This window comes from Brachyhypopomus gauderio, chromosome 6 (genome assembly GCF_052324685.1).
Source record: "Brachyhypopomus gauderio isolate BG-103 chromosome 6, BGAUD_0.2, whole genome shotgun sequence".
Lineage (NCBI taxonomy): Eukaryota > Metazoa > Chordata > Actinopteri > Gymnotiformes > Hypopomidae > Brachyhypopomus > Brachyhypopomus gauderio.
The window spans coordinates 4,694,113-4,716,938 of record NC_135216.1 but is presented as its reverse complement, the minus strand read 5'-3'; the positions used below and the strand labels follow the sequence as shown (position 1 = coordinate 4,716,938).

General features: G+C 43.3%; 1 protein-coding gene across 6 annotated transcripts; it reads left to right on the top strand.

Annotated features, from left to right (window-relative positions):
* Nucleotides 1-668: 668 nt before the first annotated feature.
* On the top strand, nt 669-22,374 carry col28a1a (collagen, type XXVIII, alpha 1a). 6 transcript variants are annotated; one of them, XM_077008206.1, is made up of 36 exons: nt 675-804; nt 1,781-1,909; nt 2,039-2,223; nt 2,518-3,098; nt 3,458-3,478; nt 3,621-3,680; nt 4,605-4,658; nt 4,754-4,798; nt 4,899-4,925; nt 5,788-5,832; nt 5,913-5,957; nt 12,430-12,483; nt 12,585-12,653; nt 12,800-12,868; nt 13,055-13,123; nt 13,431-13,499; nt 13,752-13,820; nt 14,108-14,176; nt 14,345-14,413; nt 14,812-14,883; nt 15,280-15,348; nt 16,114-16,185; nt 16,534-16,602; nt 16,948-17,016; nt 17,104-17,172; nt 17,266-17,334; nt 17,456-17,524; nt 17,620-17,688; nt 17,778-17,846; nt 17,939-18,019; nt 18,105-18,140; nt 18,236-18,272; nt 18,610-19,164; nt 19,359-19,516; nt 19,935-20,277; nt 20,721-22,374. In XM_077008206.1, exons 3-36 carry the CDS (start codon nt 2,058-2,060, stop codon nt 20,891-20,893), a joined length of 3,660 nt encoding a protein of 1,219 aa, XP_076864321.1. In that variant the 5' UTR covers nt 675-804; nt 1,781-1,909; nt 2,039-2,057; the 3' UTR covers nt 20,894-22,374. The 6 variants fall into 6 exon arrangements, with proteins under 6 accessions (XP_076864322.1, XP_076864319.1, XP_076864324.1 ...); XM_077008205.1 differs by having other exon boundaries at nt 750-893; XM_077008207.1 differs by lacking the exon at nt 1,781-1,909 and having other exon boundaries at nt 669-804; nt 20,022-20,277.
* The last annotated feature ends 452 nt before the right edge of the window (nt 22,375-22,826 follow it).

The following is a 22,826-nucleotide window of genomic DNA, read 5'->3' as shown; positions in this document are numbered from 1 at the left end:
AATGGCTCAAATCCTTTTCATATTAGTGGGGTGGTGTATATCAGATAAACCACATGTCTATTCATGCACTCAAAAATGTATATGGTAGGGTGTGAATGCTAACAAGAAATGATTATGGGAACAGGATACTTTATTGGCATTTCATAGAATTTGTCTGATGCTGATGTCATTTTAGACCAAACAACAACAATAACGCTGTCTGAGTAAACAGTCAGATCTTTTAACCCCTAGGACAAGCAGAGAAATCTAGTGTTTGACCTCGGGTGTCTGCATCACAACAATTTTATTAAGGCGGTAAGTAAATTGTAATTTTATAGCACATTTAGGGAAAGCAGACCTGATCATAGATTGGATCTAGGCTATATGGTCCAGAGGTGGGTATTTGAGGTTCAAAAAGTAAAAGTCCTTCACAAGATTTTACTCAAGCTTGCTGGATTTTCTAATTAGTGCAAGCCAGGTAGAATTAAAGGAATCAACACAATCCAGGAAGCCTGAGCAAAATCTTGGGGAGGACTTTTACTTTCTGAACCTGGAATGCCAACCTCTGATGGTTTCTAGATTTGACTTTTCTAGAAATACTCACGTTAAATATATTCATTTGCGGCTTATTGTCTAAATATGGCTAAAGTAATTTGTCTTAGCTTGTCACGTTCAGAGATGAACGGCTTCTGACACATAAGGAACAAATTGCTCAACCCATCGATACGAAAAAGGAGGGTTTAAGGAGGGTTTGACCACAGTCGTCCTGGTCAAACCCCTTCGAGCCCTCTCTGCTCATCTGACGGTTGTTTTCATGATCATTCTGTAAGTATTAACAACGGCAAAGAACTCGGAAGATTACAGAACATAATTCAAGATAATTATTCACGTCACATATTTCGGCGAGAATTTAGGTGAGATGCGCTCACCTTTTTATTAGGACAGTTAGTTTCAAGCTTTTATACTTTTTGATGATTGAACTTTATGATTGTTCTTTATTAAACTAGTTTCACATTTTTGTACTTACTATAATTTTCCGAAGCCAATACGGCAAACGGTTTACTGAAATTCCAGAGTACTGATATTTCATGTATTTCTTTTGTGCTTAATGCTTAATATGATTTTTATTGCTTATGCTTATTATTATTATGTTTAACTGTAATGTGCTGGGTAGTTAGCTTCAAAAGTATTATGCACAGCAATTTGTTTACGTTCTGCCATTATTTGTGTTTAAGAAAATTATTAACAGTGCCATACGTTTCTGTGGATATTTACTTAGCAAAGCATAATAGCAAGACAATAACAAGCTCCATTGTCTTTTTCTGAAGTTCATACATTCAATCCCATAAAATGTTCTATTGCGAGAGGAAATTATGCATGACGCTGGGATCCAGATATAGCCTATTCATAATTAATTTGTTAGGTAACGTTAACTTCGCGCCCTCTAGTGGTGACACCTTGCCTGGCTCTTGAACGTCACAGCTTCTCCACAGCTGTGCCTTTTCAAGATGTGCACTTTTATAGATACCCGTCGCTGCAGAAGCAAAAGTCCAGGGGGTGGAGCTGGATCTTAGATCCAACTCCTCCCACCGTCGTGTTTTCATTGGTCTGAAGTAATTGCACTACGCAGAGTTGTTTTTGTCATTTGTAATGGTTGTGCTGTTCGGTACCGCATGGCCACGTCGAGAGGGATAGTTATTCAGTAGTGTGTGCATGTAACGGCCATGATCCTCATTAACCAGTTCACTGAAAAACTTCACAACTAATATAATGCTATTTATATTTTTCCATCCATCTATAGATGCACGGTTTTGAAAAAAGGACCGACGCTTTCAGTTGTGCAGTGCACTACATGTTGCAGTAAATACCACTGTCCATTCTGCACACCTGAAGTGTACCGTCCTAACGAAAAAAGTATTTTTTAATAAAGGTAAAAAAAAATGAAATAGTACATATTTAAGAAATGTACTGTACTTTATTATGTTGGCAATCACAGATCATTATTCCTGTCTTAACTTAATGGGCATAAAGGTGTCCTTGGTTTGTGTGGGGGTTACAGGTGTGTGTCTGAGGGCAGGATGCAGTGTGGGGTGTTGGTGTGTATTCTACTGATCTGCACTGGTGGTGGTGAGAGCCAGAAGCGCAACAGTAGACAGAAGACAGACAGTCTCCAGAAGACAGACAGTCTCCAGAAGACAGACAGTCTCCAGACAGACAGCCTCGCTGTTCAGAGCAAAGGAAAACGTAAGACTCTGTAAATGAAGACTCCAAGATTTGTATTCAAACAATGTCATTTGCTTACATGTGGTGTTACGTGAGTTCTGAGAAGTTTTTAGAGAGCTTTCTAAATATGATTTTTTAAATTTTCAGCTGTGTGTAAAAATTCAAGACTGGATGTTTTCCAAAACCCATGCTTTCTTAATTTTTTTTGAAAAATTGGTGCATGAAATTTAGGATGTGTTCCTAGGCCCGTGTTTCTCTGCTCCAGGTCCGTCTCTGATTCTCTGTCTCCTAAGTCCATCTTGTTGTCCTCTCAAGTTCTTCCTTGCACAGTGGAGGTCCTCTTCCTTGTGGACAGTTCAGAGAGGACCACGGCGCCGCTGTTCGAGAAGCAGCGCGTTGTGGTGCAGCGGTTCAGCGCACGGCTGACGCGTCTGGAGGCACCGGGCCGGCAACTAGAGGCACCGGGCCGGCGTCTGCGTCTGCGTCTCGCCCTAATGCAGTACAGCAGCACCGTCTCCTTGGAGCACGGCTTCCGCCACTGGCAGGACGTGGACGTCTTCCAGAGCCTCGTAGCCTCCATGGCCCACATTGGGCACGGCACCTACTCAGCATACGCCCTCTCCAACGCCACGCGTCTCTTCACCCAGGAGACATCGAGCAGCAGCCTGCGGGTGGTGCTGCTCTTCACAGACGGGACGGACCACCCGCGCAGCCCCAGCTCGACGCTGGCCGCCGCCGACGCCAAGAACCACGGCATCCGCGTGTTCGTCGTCAGCCTACTGCCTCCGACGCAGGAGGGTCAGACCAGGCTGAGGTCCCTAGCGAGTTCCCCTCCCGAGCACCATGTGTTTAGTCTCACGGACCCCCTGCTGGAAGCAAAACTCTTCAATGAGCTGGTGAGTGTGGACAGCGCGTGACCATCGGAGCAGTTTAAACTTCAACTGTGGCCTGCTGTGAGCTCCAATAAGAGGAGAGATTTCAGAGACTCGATGTTACTTGTCTGGTTCCTGACTGTCAAAACTCTAACTGAGACTTGCCTGTTAAATATGCTTTAATTCATTCATATGGTGATAAATATTGAAAGTATATTTTGATTGAGCATTGCCAGTCATATCCTACATTCTCCTGTGGTAAATTCCTTTGTTATGCTTGTAACATATTCAGTTTAACACATAAATCTGTGCTAATTTTATAATTTCATCATTATAGTAGTTCATTTGCATTGGTCCTTAATGCCTTCTTTCTTGTTTAATAGAGTGCAGTCGTTGATTCAGGGGTAAGTATTTTTTACCTCAGTCAAACCAAAACCTATGGAAAGTGCTCCAGTAAGCGAGGTTTAATCAGATTGAATTCAGTCTTTCTCACCTCAGTCACGGATGGGTTCCATTACTGGTTGAACAGTGTGTCTCTTTTTGCAGTGTCCACCGCCAAAATCTTGCCTGTGTTATAAAGGAGAGCAGGGTGTTCCAGGAATCCCAGTGAGTGTTTTAAGCCTGACTCGTAATACAATTCTAATTTTGTCTAGTCACAATTTTATTATTCATCTCTAACCATTCAAAATTTTAATGACAAAATGCATATTTAGATCAAAATCCTATGCATAATCAGATCAAAATTAAGACAATTTTATCTCTAAATATCTGATTTGTGGTTAGTTATTTATTGAATGGTCAATCATATAGGTTCCACACTCACTAGAACGCCCTTAAAGAAAAGCAGTTTGCACCATCGTGATCAGCATATTTATGTGATGTGACCACATGGGGCTTGGTTGTTTGGGTTGTTGCTGGGCCGAGACATATCATAACCCTACAAATGGCACAATGTTTCTCACCTCATATAGGCCTACTGCTCTGACATTGAACGCTAATGGTAAATCAGACCTGTGTCCTCACCCAGACCTGAGTTTGAGCTTTGGTAATGGTGTGTAGCAGCTGGGTTCTCGCTAAGCTCTTGGGACACAGGGACAGTGTCATCCACCCTGGAAGTAAAATGATGTAAACCCCAATTTCCTGGGACTGTGTTTTCACATAATGAAGAGAGGGGTGTGTGGGAAAGGAAGGTCAAAGGCTACTGGCAATGGATTTGGTGTGTACAAACAAATCCCATTTCTTCTCTAAGGGCCACTACACAGCATGTAAGCAAGTGTACATTCACCTCATTTAAATTTATTTGAATTCTGTTCATCAGATAATAGCTATTGTCACAGAGCGAACTTTTCAGACAACTGGCTCAGGTCAACAAGATGGCAGACATGACATAGTCAATCTGACGCATCGTCTATGGTGACAAGGCCTGGTTAAATCTTAATTTCAGTAATGTGTCTTATTGCTACACTTGCAGCCTTTGTCAGGTCTTAGTGAAACTAACTTGTTAATCCCACAATGTCTTCTCTAATCAAGGGCAGAGCCGGTATCCCTGGGCCAGTGGGACCTCCTGGTCCAGATGGAGTCAGAGTAAGACTGTCTTACACTCATCATGTTGCAGCCTGTTAAACAGTTGTTTTTCATTTATTTACAGAATTGTGTGTTTTTTTCGGTTGCTCTCATAGGGGGAGCACGGTTTGTACGGGCATCCTGGAATAGAAGGCCTTGAGGTATCAGGATGTCATTATAAGAGAACCTTTAGTTCAATCATGTAGTTGTGTTTGAGTAATAATCCTGTTTCTGAGAAATTACTATTATGCTTTTTTACAGGGAAGGCCAGGAGCAAAAGGGGAAAAGGTTAATATATCGATGATCTTGCTTCTTACACACTGAGTATGCAGTACATTTTGACTTCAGTATAATTACATGTATTAAAATGTATCCCAGTTTATGAATTGCTGTGTGTATTATTTATGTACTACCGCAGAAGTATTCAAACTCTGGAGCACACAGGATTAAACTGACTATCATAAGACTATAATACCGTGTCACAATTATTTAGAAATTCCAGTTGATTTGATTTCAAATTTGTCTTGTAGTTAAATGTGACACCATAATTAACATTATCCAGAGCATACATTTGACTATATTTGTGCCCTGAGAGCTGAACTAGTATGTTCTAGGTGTTATTAGCACAATGGCCTAACCTGGAGAACAGATGTGTAGCCCTCACTGTATATAATCCTCAAAAAAGCCTCAATGGAGAAGTTAAAACACATCTGTAATAATGTATTGCAATGACTTAGTTCATAGGGGCCAGGGGATAGACATTGCTTATTTATTTCTATAAGAATAATACATTATATTTGGTGATAATTCATAGGTTTCGGGGGTTATCATGGATTTTCTTGCCAAAATGCTAACCAAAGTGGTGGTCTAATTAATTAATAATGAAGTTAATACAAATGCTACAATGCTGGGTGTTAGTTTACACGCAGCTGATCCATGGATGAATGTAATCTTTAGGTACCATCAAATGGCTGTGAAAATGAAATTCGTATATCATGCAATCATTTAAAATGCAGCTGTTCTTTCTTGTCTCTCTCTGTCTGTCTGATGCTCTCTCTCTCTCTCTCTCTCTCTCTCTCTCTCTCTCTCTCTCTCTCTCTCTCTCTCTCTCTCTCTCTCTCTCTCTCTCTGTTTCTGCCCCATGCTCCAGGGAGAGAGAGGAGAGTGTGGTGCCCCTGGGATGAAGGGAAATCAGGTAGATTTAATGTTTTCAGGGTGTGGGGTTTTGGGCTCAGGCCTGCTGTACGAGACCATAGTTGTCCTCTCTTCCCACAGGGTATCCATGGACCATCGGGACCTCGTGGACCACCAGGAGAGCAGGTGACCATCTGCATTTCATCCTGTAATTATTATTGGTCATTCATATTTGTACAGTCAATATGATTATTTACAAATGGACCTTACCTTATTTAAGAAGGCAGTGTAGTGTCGAATTATGGTTTCTGGATGATAGGGTAACGGATCCAGTATGTATATTACCAGGGATTCTTTATTGGGGACATTTATTTGGACTATTCTCTGCTGGTGTTTAAGTCACTTGTAGAAAGTCCTACTACAGTTCCCCAGTGCATAACATTCCCGCTATGTTCTGTGCATATATGACATAAAGGTTCACTACCAAATCTGTACCAAATCTGACGTTTGAAGGCCTATGTAATGATGACACACGTCCATCCGGAGTCCTTTGCCATATTACATCTTCTTACTGAATAATTATGGTGCAAACAACTGAAGGAGTGCAACAATTTCAAAGACCTGAATTACAAAATGGTAGAGGGTAACTGGATTAGTTCTAAAGACCTGAATTACAAAATGGTAGAGGGTAACTGGATTAGTTCTAAAGACCTGAATTACAAAATGGTAGAGGGTAACTGGATTAGTTCTAAAGACCTGAATTACAAAATGGTAGAGGGTAACTGGATTAGTTCTAAAGACCTGAATTACAAAATGGTAGAGGGTAACTGGATTAGTTCTAAAGACCTGAATTACAAAATGGTAGAGGGTAACTGGATTAGTTCTAAAGACCTGAATTACAAAATGGTAGAGGGTAACTGGATTAGTTCTAAAGACCTGAATTACAAAATGGTAGAGGGTAACTGGATTAGTTCTAAAGACCTGAATTACAAAATGGTAGAGGGTAACTGGATTAGTTCTAAAGACCTGAATTACAAAATGGTAGAGGGTAACTGGATTAGTTCTAAAGACCTGAATTACAAAATGGTAGAGGGTAACTGGATTAGTTCTAAAGACCTGAATTACAAAATGGTAGAGGGTAACTGGATTAGTTCTAAAGACCTGAATTACAAAATGGTAGAGGGTAACTGGATTAGTTCTAAAGACCTGAATTACAAAATGGTAGAGGGTAACTGGATTAGTTTTAAATGTGCAAAAATGTCTTTAAAATGCACAAGTGGGACTTCAGATCTCCTTTTCACAAAATAAAAAAATGTAAGAGTACAAAACAGGTGGTTCCAAAAGCAATGTCTATTTGAGTAAAATAGGTCTAGCTAACAGAATAGCAGCCTATGTGTGTATCTTGTTATTTTTGACAATCATAGCTAAATTAGCAAGATACATACAGCTCAGGTTCTCAAGGTTACACTGATGTTTGGCAAGATGAAGGTAGTATTTTCTCTTAATGAATTTTGGTGGGATGGCTTGACCTTGGCAGATTACCATAGCTGTTTAATGTTTTTCAGCCCTCAAGGAAAGGGCTTCTTTTAAAAATGGTTTTGACCCCTCTAAAGTGCAGCTGTTTTATTGTACTGGCTTCATCTTTCTTTGTTTAGTTTATTCCTCTGGTTTAAACCCTACAGTTAGGTGATGAATGACAGATATTGGGTTCTGTCAGCCCTGATTTCCACACATTATCACAGAGCAGTAGGGTACAGTTGTGAGCAGTCCTGGAGCATGAAGCTTGTTTCAAACGCGAATCATTATGAGCTGGTGACGGTTATATTTTTTCGAGGCAACAGGTACAGGTGTGCCCTTGTAAATTCATTTTGGTGTTACTTTGTACATTGTGCAGGTGTTTTGAACTGTGAAATACTAAGGGTCCTGCTTGCTGCCATGTACCACAGGCAGGAAAAACATCAGAATTCAAAATGGTCCCAGCATGTAATTGCGAGTAAATGCAGACCTAATCTAATTTCTTAAGCCTGCGTGAATTATACAGCTAAAATTTTTCCGCAGGCTCAAGCAATATAGGATCATACGCTGTGTCGCTTCCTCACATGCTTCAACAAACATTAAACAAGCGTTAAACAAGCAGGAGGTACAGAAGGATTAGAGGGCGTCTGTGAAATCTGGGCAGTAGCAGGGTATGCATGCAGGTGTAAATCGCTCCCTTCAATACTGAGCAGGCAATCATGTCTATGTGGAGCTGACTCCTCTCTCTCTCCTCACACATCTCCTCTCCTCTCTCCTCACACATCTCCTCTCCTCTCTCCTCACAGATCTCCTCTCTCTCTCCTCATACATCTCCTCTCTCTCTCTCCTCACACATCTCATCTCTCTCTCCTCACACATCTCCTCTCTCTCTCTCCTCACACATCTCCTCTTTCTCTCTCCTCACACATCTCTCTCTCTCTCTCCTCACACATCTCCTCTTTCTCTCTCCTCACACATCTCCTCTTTCTCTCTCCTCACACATCTCCTCTCTCTCTCTCCTCACACATCTCCTCTCTCTCTCTCCTCACACATCTCCTCTCTCTCTCTCCTCACACATCTCCTCTCTCTCTCCTCACAGATCTCCTCACACATCTCCTCTCTCTCTCTCCTCACACATCTCCTCTCTCTCTCTCCTCACACATCTCCTCTCTCTCTCCTCACACATCTCTCTCTCTCCTCACACATCTCCTCTCCTCTCTCCTCACACATCTCCTCTCTCTCTCCTCACACATCTCCTCTCTCTCTCCTCACACATCTCCTCTCTCTCTCCTCACAGATCTCCTCTCTCTCTCTCCTCACAGATCTCCTCTCTCTCTCTCCTCACACATCTCCTCTCTCTCTCCTCACAGATCTCCTCTCTCTCTCTCCTCACAGATCTCCTCTCTCCTCACAGATCTCCTCTCTCTCTCCTCACACATCTCCTCTCTCTCTCCTCACAGATCTCCTCTCCTCTCTCCTCACAGATCTCCTCTCTCTCTCCTCACAGATCTCCTCTCTCTCTCCTCACACATCTCCTCTCTCTCTCCTCACAGATCTCCTCTCTCTCTCCTCACAGATCTCCTCTCTCTCTCTCCTCACACATCTCCTCTCTCTCTCCTCACACATCCCCTCTCTCTCTCCTCACACATCTCCTCTCCTCTCTCCTCACACATCTCCTCTCTCTCTCCTCACACATCTCCTCTCTCTCTCTCCTCACAGATCTCCTCTCTCTCCTCACAGATCTCCTCCCTCTCTCCTCACAGATCTCCTCTCTCTCTCCTCACAGATCTCCTCTCTTCTCTCCTCACAGATCTCCTCTCTCTCTCTTCTCACACATCTCCTCTCTCTCTCTCTCTCTCCTCACAGATCCCCTGTCTTCTCTCCTCACAGATCTCCTCTCTCACTCCTCACAGATCTCCTCTCTCACTCCTCACAGATCTCCTCTCTCTCTCCTCACAGATCTCCTCTCTTCTCTCCTCACAGATCTCCTCTCTTCTCTCCTCACAGATCTCCTCTCTCTCTCTTCTCACACATCTCCTCTCTCTCTCTCTCTCCTCACAGATCCCCTGTCTTCTCTCCTCACAGAACTCCTGTCTTCTCTCCTCACAGATCTCCTCTCTCTCTCCTCACAGATCTCCTCTCTCTCTCCTCACAGATCTCCTCTCTTCTCTCTTCTCACAGATCTCCTGTCTTCTCTCCTCACAGATCTCCTGTCTTCTCTCCTCACAGATCTCCTCTCTCTCTCATCACAGATCCTCTCTCTTCTCTCCTCACACATCTCCTCTCTCTCTCCTCACACATCTCCTCTCTCTCTCCTCACAGATCCCCTCTCTCTCTTTCTCTTCTCACACATCTCCTCTCTCTCTCTCCTCACACATCTCCTCTCTCTCTCCTCACACATCTCCTCTCTCTCTCCTCACACATCTCCTCTCAAATTCAAATTTCAAATTCAAATGGCTTTATTGGCATGAATTGTAAATAACAACTGTTGCCAAAGCAATATTAGAAAAATAAAAATAAATTATTGTAGTGATACAATCACATCAAAATGAAAGACACTACATATATAATAAAGTTAAAATTAATAAACGTGTTTACATATGGTAATGTGAATCATGTATTTACAGAGGTAACAGTAGGTGGGCTCTGTTCTCTGAGGGTGTGACAGTCGTGTACATATTTAGCTGACAGGTGAACACATTCTGAAGTTTCTCCCAAATACACACACATCAGATCTCCAGGTGGCCCCAGTGTGTCCTCCAGTGAGGAGAGAGTGGCGTTTACTGAGTGGAGGAACTCCAGTCTGAGGTGTGTGTACCTGGAGCATGAGGAGAGAAAGTGCTGCTCTGTTTCAATGTGTCCTGAGCTGCAGTGCTGACACACTCTCCCCTCTCTGGGCTTCCAGTGTTTCTTCTAGCGCCCTCTCTCTCTCTCTCTCTACCTCTCTCTCTCTCTATCTCTCTCTACCTCTCTCTCTCTCTCTCTACCTCTCTCTACCTCTAGGCTGTGGGCACTCAGTCTGTACATTGTTAGGGTGTATCTGTGTTTTGGGAGTTTAATTTTAGTGAGGTAATTTGCGAGTACATATTCTCTGTATAATGATCTGCAACATTCTAGTTTATTAATTGAGGTGATCTCCTGAGTCCAGTAGGTGATGTATTCTAATTGATGTGTTTTGTCGATCATTTTGAGTGGATGTTGGTGTGAAGGTGGTGTTTTTCTTTAATGTGTCTGAGGGGGTCTGTGTCTGGCTGTGTTTAGGTATAAAGGTATGCTATGTGATGGTATGAGTCTGGGTGTGATTGGGACAGGTGGGAGTGGAATTTTAAAGCTCTTTTTAACATTGGGAGAGAGAGAGGAAACTCGCCCAGCTCTGCTCTGCACGCCAGGTTTGCAGTGTTTCGATGGACCTTCAGGACGTCTTTACAGAACTCCAGGTGGAATTTTTCAGTTGGGTTTGTGTCCCATGAAGTGTGATCTTGATAGATGACAGGACCCCAGACTTCACTCCTCTCCTCTCTCCTGACACATCTCCTCTCTCTCTCCTCACACATCTCCTCTCTCTCTCCTCACACATCTCCTCTCTCTCTCCTCACACATCTCCTCTCTCTCTCCTCACACATCTCCTCTCTCTCTCTTCTCACACATCTCCTCTTTATCTCTCCTCACACATCTCCTCTCTCTCTCCTCACACATCTCCTCTCTCTCTCTTCTCACACATCTCCTCTTTCTCTCTCCTCACACATCTCCTCTCTCTCTCCTCACACATCTCCTCTCTCTCTCCTCACACATCTCCTCTCTCTCTCCTCACACATCTCCTCTCTCTCCTCACACATCTCCTCTCTCTCTCCTCACACATCTCCTCTCTCTCTCCTCACACATCTCCTCTCTCTCTCCTCACATATCTCCTCTCTCTCCTCACACATCTCCTCTCTCTCTCCTCACACATCTCCTCTCTCTCCTCACACATCTCCTCTCTCTCTCCTCACACATCTCCTCTCTCTCTCTTCTCACACATCTCCTCTCTCTCCTCACACATCTCCTCTTTCTCTCCTCACACATCTCCTCTCTCTCTCTCCTCACACATCTCCTCTCTCTCTCCTCACACATCTCCTCTCTCTCTCTCCTCACACATCTCCTCTCTCTCTCCTCACACATCTCCTCTCTCTCTCCTCACACATCTCCTCTCTCTCCTCACACATCTCCTCTTTCTCTCCTCACACATCTCCTCTCTCTCTCCTCACACATCTCCTCTCTCTCTTTCTCCTCACACATATCCTCTCTCTCTTTCTCCTCACACATCTCCTCTCCTCTCTCCTCACACATCTCCTCTCCTCTCTCCTCACACATCTCCTCTCTCTCTTTCTCCTCACACATATCCTCTCTCTCTTTCTCCTCACACATCTCTCTCTCCTCACACATCTCCTCTCTCTCTCCTCACACATCTCCTCTCCTCTCTCCTCACACATCTCCTCTCCTCTCTCCTCACACATCTCCTCTCTCTCTTTCTCCTCACACATATCCTCTCTCTCTTTCTCCTCACACATCTCTCTCTCCTCACACATCTCTCTCTCTCTCCTCACACATCTCCTCTCTCTCTCCTCACACATCTCCTTTCTCTCTCTCTCTCTCTCCTCACACATCCCTTCTCCTCTCTCTGCACCTATGGAATGTGAAAGCAGGATTAGGTGGAGCGATTGTGGTATTATAGCCTAACAGAAGCTGTGAATTCAAACCTAAACTGCACTGTTCTGGGCGGTTAGACATTGCCCATTCACATTCATAGGACAGAAACTCCTTGTTCACTCTCAGCACTGGCATGATGTGAGCTGATGATGGTTCTAAGCAGTCGTCCCCCCCCCCCCCCCCCCCCACACACACACACACACACACACACACACTGCGTCTGATGAGGCATTTTTGACAGCAGTGTCCACAAACTTTACATGCTGTATGGTTCAGTAAAATGATTTAATAATTTCAATCATTAGTCGGTGGTAGAAAATTATTTGACTATCAATTGCCATTTACCAACAGCAACAACAGTAAGAAGCATAATAACAAAAGTGTCACAGTTTGAATCAGTCAAGTACCTGGTGTATCTGATGATGATTAATGCATAACTGTTACATATATGTTTCAGGGTCCAACTGGAACCCCTGGAGATCCTGGACCAGAAGGTCCTTCTGGGTCTAAAGTAGGACTTACTGTACCTCTGCTGTGGGGATATCATTATGTGTGTGTTACACAAAAGAATAGGTGCAGAACGGATGACTTCCAGTGCTGTTTCTCTCACAGGGGGAGCTTGGATCCACTGGAATGACTGGCCCTCCAGGGGAAGCAGGCATTGGGTTTCCTGGCCCAAAGGTTACACAAACAGTTGCAAACATTAATTAAATGAGCAATGTCTTCATTATACTAATGATTAAACAGCGATCGGTTGTATAATTGTTATAGCAATTAAGTGTGTCTTGTCAGTCTTCATGTTACTTCATTCTGTAAGTGTTTTACAGGGAGGCAAAGGTTACCAAGGCCCACCAGGACCACCTGGCCCTGTGGGGATAGGAGAGCCAGGACCACCTGTAAGTTTCAGTGCTGCATCTGTTTGCTTGTCCTTCTGAAAGTGCGAGTGCTAAATCACTTCAATAGAGGGCAGCATATCTTCATTGGTACCTAACCACTTCATAAAACAGGTATCTTAAAGCTTTGATTTATATCTCAAGCACTTCCTGTTATTAATACTAATGGCATATGTGTGTTTTGGCAAGGGCCCACCGGGTTACACAGGTGTGCAAGGCTACCAAGGTTCGCCAGGTGAGGGATTACCTGGAATCAAGGTAAGTTATCATACTTCACTTCTCTTCACTTCTTCTCTTCTCTTCTCTTCTCTTCTTCTCTTCTCTTCTCTTCTCTTCTTCTCTTCTCTTCTCTTCTCTTCTTCTCTTCTCCTCTTCTCTTCTCTTCTCTTCTTCTCTTCTCTTCTTCTCTTCTCTTCTCTTCTCTTCTCTTCTCTTCTTCTCTTCTCTTCTTCTCTTCTCTTCTTCTCCCAACTGGAAACACTGAATGAAATGTTAATATAGAAGACACACTGTTTTTAAACATGGGGCCTGCACTTGTGCTAATATCACTGCTCTTTGGTTTCAGGGGGACAGAGGTTATGAGGGCCCTAAAGGTGCACGTGGCCCTCCAGGGCTGGGCGTTAAAGGGGAGAAGGTATTAGATTTTCTCTAGTCTAATACTTCAAAGGTGGGCCATTGATTTCAGTAAAGGTCTCTCCCCATCAACGTAGCTAACACAAGTTAAAATCAATGCAACATGCTTTTTCCACAGCGGCAAAATAAGGTGCTTGCAAAGTTAATGTAATAATTAATTGAGTTTGCTCCTTCTACTGGATGAATGTGTTTTGGACCAGTGTCATTATTATCACTGGGACTATTTGTGAGATCTTTGACTTTTGTCCTGCAGGGAAACGCAGGAGGGCCAGGCCTGCCAGGACCGAAAGGCTTTCCTGGGGCTGGAATCCAAGGGGAAAAGGCAGTCTTGACTAAGTCTACCTCTCACCTCTCTCCTCTCTCCTCCACTCCTCTCCTCCTGTCCTCTCTCCTCCACTCCTCTCTCATCTCCTCCTCTCCTCTATCCTCCACTTCTTGTGCTGTTATACCTAATATCGCTGTTATTAGGTTGCTGATGGATGGTTACTGTTGTTAGACATTCCTGACGTTCCTAGCATCGTAAAAGGCTTAATATGATTACTGTAACCTTACTGTCTTTTATTTATTTGTTTGACCATCTGTTTACCTGTTTTTTGATTATACATTCAGGGTGATCGTGGGCTAGTTGGGCCTCTAGGTAATAGAGGAGTTCCAGGACTGGGCATTAAAGGACCAAAGGTGTGTAGTTTCCACTGAACAGTGGCTGCTATTAAATATGGTAATAGGCTATTAAATATGGTAATACTCTATTTTGCATAAAGAGTTCTGTTTGAGGAAATGGTAAGAGTAAGATGAAGATGAAGCAGAATGTAATATATTGATTAAATGTTCATTATTGCCTTACAGGGGGACCAAGGCTTCCCTGGTGAACAGGGACCACAGGGAGAGAGAGGGGATGGACAACCTGGACCAAAAGTATAGAGTTTTGGAATATGAATCATGCACACTGAAGTGTAGTCTCATGTTGTCCATAATGCAAAGACAGTGTAAGCACATGGGTGACAGAAAAGCAACTTTTTCACAAGTCCTATTAGACATTCATTCCTCCAAGAACCTTTAGGCTGGAACTACTTAGCATAAATCTTCCTGACCTGGTTCTGTCCCACTGTATTTACCTCTTTTAAGTCCACCGTCTATCTTCCCTTCTCATAGTCCTTTGTCTCCATAGTGTTTTGTGCTCATAGTCTTTTTCCAGTAGTACATACAGTTCATTGTTTATTCCTTTTTTGTTAAGTTCCCATCGCAGCAACATGGTGGACATAGAAACATGGCAGCTTTGTTTAAAATGCTGGTAAATGTGTGGTGTCTACCAGGGTGAACTGGGACCACACGGAGCCGCAGGTGTGCCTGGCATCCCAGGAGAGGATGGAGCCGCGGGGCCAAAGGTAAGCTGAAGCCTCAAAGGCCAAGGTTGGTTTAAGACCAACGAGTGGCACATCCTCATTTTCTTGCATATTTAACCTTCTCCATAGTGTTTGAAACATGCAGACAAGTGTGTGGGAGCCTTCATTTACCTTAACCCCCAAGACCCGACAAAGAACATCATTCAAATCAGTTTATATTGATATAATATGTCCAATACATAAGTGTCTTATAAAACTATACTATAGTACTAATACTAGGGTTAGTGCTGCAGTATCATAACCCTTTTGTATACTAGATTGTTTTTTTTGAGTTAAACTTGCATGTTACTGAACAAGTCCATTCTGTTTCAGATTCTTATAATTGCTTATGTTTTTGATGTTCATTATGCGGTCTTATCTGAAAATTCACGATGTCAGGGTGAGATGGGGTCACCTGGATTACAAGGTCCTGATGGTTCAGCAGGTAAAGGAACTCCAGGTGAAAAGGTACATCAGCCCTGAGTCCTTGTATCCCTGACTTCCTATGCAGTTCAACAACTCGAGGGTCACATTTATAGGCATTAAAGAATTACATGAATGCATGTACTGATGTGACATTATTTCATTATTTTCATTATTTAATTACAACTAAGATAATGAGTAATTACCATTCCACACATCTCTTATGTGTGAGGGAAATCATTTGCACTACACGTGATACAGGATACACTGATGCTTTATATCGTGAGTGCAGTCTGTTACAGATGCTTATAGACCTGTAGGAAAAATGGGTGTGAAACAGGGAAACGGGGGCTGGATTTTGGGGTGGCTTACGGTTTGCTGTAAAGTCCCATTCGGGGACGGAGAGGTATGAGGGCAGAAGTGAAGGAGAACAGGAAAGACATGGAGACAGTTATGGGGCGCAAATGTTTGTCCTGCTGAACCGAAGGTAGCTGTCCTGGAGGGAGGGGTTTTGGGTGTGGTCTCCAAAGTCCCCAAATTTCTTCAAAACTTCAAATGTAAAATGATATAGTCTTATCTTAATTCTGAAATACACATTTGCATTAAATTCTGAGATGTTGATTTTTTAAATATAAATCTTGAAACTTGAAAGATGTAATAATGAAATAAAATTATTTTGAATTATATACAAATTTTAAAAAATGTCACTCAGAGAAGGTTAATGGAGAAAGTGGGTCCTTAGTGCAAGCATTTTGTTTTGGTGTATTGAATTTGTAAAAATAATTTGCTCCATCTGTAATGTCCCTCTAGGGTGATCGGGGTGAGCGTGGGGCCCGGGGTCTCCCAGGAGCTCCTGGGGCAGTTGGGCCACCAGGGGCAAAGGTGGGTCATACACTCTTGTGTCATTCTCTGAGAATGTGGTGCATTAATGTCCTGTGCATTATATTAATGATTGTGTAGGAGCAGCGTTGTCCCTCCCTGTCTTAAATGTTAACGGGTACTAAACCCTGAAGTTCTGGGGACTCTTGGAGCCCCACTGCACTGCAGACATTCAGGTCTACCCTTGTCCGAGTCCTCAGCTACCTGTCGTTCCTCCGTGAGTTGGATCAGGTGTATCGAAGGAGGAGAACAGTGTAGCTGACTCTGTACAGACGAGGCCCAGAACTGGAGGTGTCAACACTGAAACATCTAGAACCAGTGTCGGTGTTTGATTTGGTTTGTTTGTCGCAGGGAGAACCTGGTAGTTACGGGAGGCTGGGGATCCCAGGTCTGCCTGGGCGGGGCTTACCTGGTTCAAAGGTAAACAGGTTACAGTATGGAAATACTTCATATAAAGTTTACGGTATATAACAGTGATCCTCATCAAACTCATCCTCATGAAACTCATCTTGTGTATTACACATCTTTGGGAATGATTCCTCCTATAAAAAATACATGTGTAAGGCATGCTAATTGTCTGCAGATGAAAATTATATCAAGGAAAACATGACTGAAATATGCAGGCAGTTTTATGCCAGTAAATTTACTTGGCTGTTTCTTAGATGAGTTTCTTGGAAACATTGTGATTCAGTATGGTTTGAGTAAGGAGCAGTTTTCGATATATTGTGCTAAATATGAGCATTTATGTGTGTTGTTCATTGTCAGGGTGATCCAGGACCTATGGGTCCCCAAGGTCCTGTCGGAGACCCTGGAGCAGGCATCACAGGACCAAAGGTAACACCTTTACTGTACAGTTCTTCTACAGTTAATGTCTTACTGGGCTTCATACATTTGTTTATATTTGTGTGTTCGCTGTTTCAGGGTGACAGAGGACCACCTGGGCCCGCTGGACCACAGGGGATAAAGGGAGAGGGTTACCCTGGGTCTCAGGTGTGTGTGTGTGTGTGTGTGTGTGTGTGTGTGTGTGTGCACATACATGTACGTGTGTGTATGGTGGGTTATGTCTTTACATTTTCTTGGTAGGGACTTCCAGGGTTGCCAGGACCACAAGGGGACATGGGGCCAGAAGGAAAAGGCATACCAGGTCCAAAGGTACCAGACACATCCTTACAAGCCCAAAATAAGTGGCACCTCTTCTTGAGAACCCACAACACTCTTCTGCAAAACGCACCAATGATCTTATCTTGAGCTAAAAGAAACATTGCGTTGGTAGGGTGATGGAGGTTCACCGGGGCCTCCAGGACCATCTGGACCACCAGGAACAGGACTTATGGGACCAAAGGTCAGTCAGCACAGGAAAATGCCATTTTAACTTTGAACTAGGCAATGATTCAGGTACATCATTCAGTCAATACATTTGCTGGGTTTATCCTCAAGGGTGCCACTGGCCAGCAAGGAACTCCTGGACTTTCAGGTGTACCTGGGGAGGGAATCCAGGGACCCAAGGTAAGAGTATTCATTATAGGTAATATGAGTTACAGTAACCATGGGTATTTGAAACATGAGCAGCAGTGATTTATACTATGGCATTATAGGGAGAGCATGGATTTCAAGGGCCACCAGGACCCAGAGGTGTACCGGGTGACGGACTGGCAGGAGAAAAGGTGGAAAAAGCTGGAAAGACTAACTGCTACAATCAAACACTTATAGACTTGTTTAAATATCAAGCAAAATGACTGAATTTGTTGACCTTCAGGGTGTGAGAGGTCTTACTGGTGAACATGGGGGAAATGGAGAGAGAGGGGACCCTGGAGCCCCTGGGCAGAGCGGACCAGCGGTATTATCTGACCAAATGCTCAAAACCACAACCACTAGACAGAGCAAATGCATCAAAAGTATTTTATGACGTTGGTATTTTTCAGGGAAATCATGGAGAGAAAGGGGATCCTGGCCTTTCAGTAGGTTCAAATCAATAAGTTTGAGTTATTTTCTGTTTGTAATTAAGCCATGCTGTCTCACACACAGAGCTAATATCTATATATTTCCATGACAGAGAGAAGAAGTGATCCAAGTAATCAGGGAAATCTGTGGTACTGTAACATACTCACACCTGTAAAATATTTGCTTTAGGAGATTAGCAGATTAGGATATTATGATACTAGGACATTAGCAGATTAGGAGATTATGATACTAGGAGATTAGGAGATTCTGATACAACATGATATCATTTTGAACATCTTATAAAGTGAATAATTTTTAATGGGTTTTTCTTTTATTTTTAAATGTAACTTTTCTGTCAACAGTGTTTGATGTGGCATCAGAACCAAGAAACATATTTTTACACACAGTATGTCTGTTTAGAGTCGTGTTGGCTGGAGAGAAATGTGCTTTCTGTTTCTCTTTTGAGTTTCGTTTTTTTTCTTTCAGGATGTGGTTGGACGTGCAGGGCGAGTCTTCAGGAGCTGGTCTTTGTGATTGACAGCTCAGAGAGCGTTGGCTCGGAGAACTTTGAGCTTGTGAAGGACTTTGTAAACGCTCTGGTGGACCACGTGTCCGTGAGTCGAGAGGCCACGCGCATCGGACTGGTTCTGTACAGCCACATAAGCATGGTTGTGGCAGGCCTTCAGCACGCCTCTGACGGCACCGCCATCAAAGCTGCCGTGCGGAAGATGCGGTACCTCGGTGAGGCCACCTTCACGGGCAGCGGCATCCGTCGCGCCACACAGCTGTTCCGGGCCGCACGGCCGGGCGTGAAGAAGGTGGCGGTGGTGGTGACGGTGGGACTGGCAGACAGGCGGGACGCGGCGCAGCTGGAGGTGGCCGTGGCGGAGGCACACGCAGCAGGGATCGAGATGTTCGTTATCGGGGTGGGGAACCGCAGCCACCCTCTGCACGCAGACTTTCAGAGTGAGATGAACTCAATCGGCTCGGACCCGGACGAGGAGCATGTCTACCTGATCGATGACTTCATGTCTCTGTCTTGTATGTGCATTCAGACGTTCAATAAGAAACAGTTGAATAACGAAAAGAGAAATACTGGCGTCTGCTTATGTTACATTGATTTTATTCATATAAGGTCACACCCAATGTTGCACTGGATTGAGCAAACAGATCCCGGAATGCTTAAGGCTGAAATACCTGCTCTGTATTTACATTTAAAATGTGTGTTTTCACAGCTTTGGAAAGCCAGGTCCTGAGTCGGATCTGTGAGCCTGACAATGGCGTGAAACTGACCCCAGATAGGAAAGAGCAGCCCCCACTTGTGCCTGGACCACACGTCCCAACTGTGGAGACATCCCCCCATGACGGCACCCTTCATACAGCAGTTAGAGAGGTGAGGGGTTCCTAGTCATATCGGTACATTCACTGTCCACTGAATTCCTTAGAAATGCTTTGTAGGTGTAGAGTCTATTGAGCTATCCTCTGCTTCTTAGCAATTATCAGTTTGTGACCACAGTACTGCTGTTGGTAATGTTGGGTGGAAGACCACTCTTAACCCAGCAGTGACATTGAGATAGGCATAAAGATTTCATCCAGTGCTGCAACATTTCAGAAATTCATATCATATAGCTACGTCTATCTGGTAGCATAACTGGTCCTGTGGTCAGAAATGATGTGATAGATAGATAGATAGATAGATAGACAGACAGACAGACAGACAGACAGACCATGTCTCTCATCTGATTGAGGCACTCCATTCCTTGGGGGCCTTTCTTGCAGTGATTATCCCTGATTGAACCCACCCAATTCAGCTAATCAGCAAATTGCCGGGATCAGAAACTGCAGCGAGACTGCGGCCTGAAGCTTCAGTGGAAGCTGAGAGTCCCCCTGCTCCCCAGGTCCCAGGGTTGGATGGCAGCACAGACAACAAAATCGATGAGGGCGGGAAGATTCTCGAGGAGTCCGTTCTCGAGGAGTCTCAAGGGGGGTCCCACAGCCTTCCATCATCCTTGCCTGGGAGCGGTGAACGTGTCCGCTCCTCTGTCACACCCGTCACGGCACCTCATGGTCCTCGGATTTGGCCGCAGGATTTGGAGAGTGGCTCCGCCTCTCAGATTCCAGCTCCGCCCACCCATCCTGAGCGCTCTGAAGTGGGTAAGCACCATCTTCAACACATACAGAACCTTGAGTTCTTCAACCTCGCGCACCTGCTGTATTCTCCCGTGACAGCGAGTCTGTGAATGAACTTTAATGTTGTCTTGGGAAGGAAGAGGGTGAAAAATCTACATCTCAAACTGATAAAACATGATTTAGCTGCAGGTTTGGACAGTGTAGCTAAAAGAGCAATTTCTCTGAGCTATGAAAGTGAGTACAAGCATAAAAAGTGACAGACTTTCACATATCATAGCATATGCCATGGCCATTCCCCAAGGAGGCTATTTTCTCTGCATTTATGCAAGGTATCATTAGCTGGAATTAGATGAGCTGGATCAGAAATGTTAAAATGTGCACAAGTTCCCATGACTGTAGCTGTTTCAGAAAAAAATTAATGAATACGGAGGTGCAAAAATGTAATGTGTGCATGTGTTGGTTTCCAGCCGTGGGCTGTAGGCAGCAGCTGGAGCGCGGTCCGTGCAAGCGGTACCAGATGAAGTGGTACTACGACCCGGAGGCCAATGCCTGCGCCCAGTTCTGGTATGGTGGTTGCCAAGGCAACAGCAACCGCTTTGAAACATATGACAGCTGCAGGAAGACTTGTGTGCAAACATAACGGAACATTCCCCAAAAGACTTTTAAATCCATCGTTTTAATGCATAAATTGGCAATTATGTTGTGCTGACTTGAATGCAACATACAAGTAAATGATCTATTCACGGCCTTTAAGAGCAAAATGATATGGCAAGCTACATTCAGTATGTGGCATGACAATCCTGCTTCATGAACTAAAAGCAAAATCAAGTTTTGGTTTCATTCTTTATTATCTGCCAGTCTACAACCGAACCGAACGACATGGAATAGACTGTTAAAACAGTGCTATAGCCAATCCATATGTAGTTCCCCCAAAATGAAAGCAGCTGAGTTCTTTCTCAGTGTAAGTCTTGCATACAGATATTATCCTTCCATGCTTCATATGTTGATGATTGCCTATCACATTAGTTCTGTTTTGATGTTGCTTTTATGTTTGACATTTCTTTGAAATGAAGAATTCCCTCGACAGTGCAGTCTGGTGCGAATCAGTGATCTAAACACTACATCATTTAAGGAATACACAATTATATAGAAGTTGTAGATTTATATTTTAGGAAAGCTAAATGATATCTTAAAATAGTAACATTCTAGTGCCTCATGTGTGAAAAATGTCAGAAATTAAATGGGTGTGTTTCATTTTAAAACCTGGATTTAATCCTTTTATATGGAGAGTTGTTTTTGTTTGTTTGTTTGATTCAGCAGTATTAAAATATTAAAGTAATACGTATGCATAAAGAAACATACTACACCAGCATTCTCCATGGATTAATATTTTTATTAATCTTAACTTAAAATCTTTGTAAAATGTGTTTGAATGTGTATTGCAAAGAAATTGAGCTAACAGATCATTCAATATTTTAATAATGTAATGCGGGGTTTGAGGCGGCCGGAGGGGGAGGTTGTATGTTGTGCTCTTTATTTTCCATAATCAAAAATAGAACAGAAACTCAACAAGGCCAAAGGCAGTTATGCAGTCAAAAGGAACGGACTGAGAAGGTCCTCAGAAAACGGGCTAACAACAGAGCAGCTCTCATGGATGAATGTGCAGCGCTGGACAGCGCGACCCGTGAGCTTAAGAAGGTGAAACACATAACAAGACACAGGTGTTAGTACTGAGGTGACTGGGACATAGTTCTGGTGGCGGCCCGGCCTCCTCACCATGACAAAAGTTCAAAATTATTTAAGCATTGTTGCAATACAATTTTTAAAACAAAAATGTCCTAAATCAAGCTATGGAAGATATGACAACACTCTTCCGGCAAGTCTGTATTAAATAAATGATGGTACATTTAGAACATTGTATATTACTAAATAGTTTGCCAGAAAAATATATTAATGGTATATTGATGATGTGAAGTCTATTGATGTGAAGTCAAACCTGTACTTGCTGTTGGGTGTAATACACCAGCATGGACATTTTCAGTGACTGAACAAAATGAAATGACACTGCTAAATCTGGAAAGACACCAAATTTGCATGTTGTATTAAAGAAAACTCATTGGTTACTGTAGTAGACCAATCATTTTCCTTCCCATTAATCTACCTGAAAATCATTATTTAACTTGAAAGAAAATGTCATAAATGCATGTATGAAAGGCATAGTGTGTAGCAGAGCCTTGAAATACAGGCACTAGTACCCTTAGGTCATATAAATGTTAAGAATTGTATGAATAGAGATAACTCATCTTTGATAAAGGAAGTTTTCATGGACTGGCTGCCAGGAATGTCAGCATCTAAATTACCTTGGTAAAGCTACGTGGTTGCAGTTTATCTTTTATCATGTGTCCCCTCCACTTTTTGTAAAAACTTGAGCACATCTGAACTCTTCAGATATTAGTGCACTCTGCCTTTACTGACTGTGAAGTCTAGAACAGGGGTGTCAAACTCAGTTTCACCACAGGTCACATCAGCATAATCGTTGCCCACAGAGGGCCATTTGTAACTTATAAATGTAA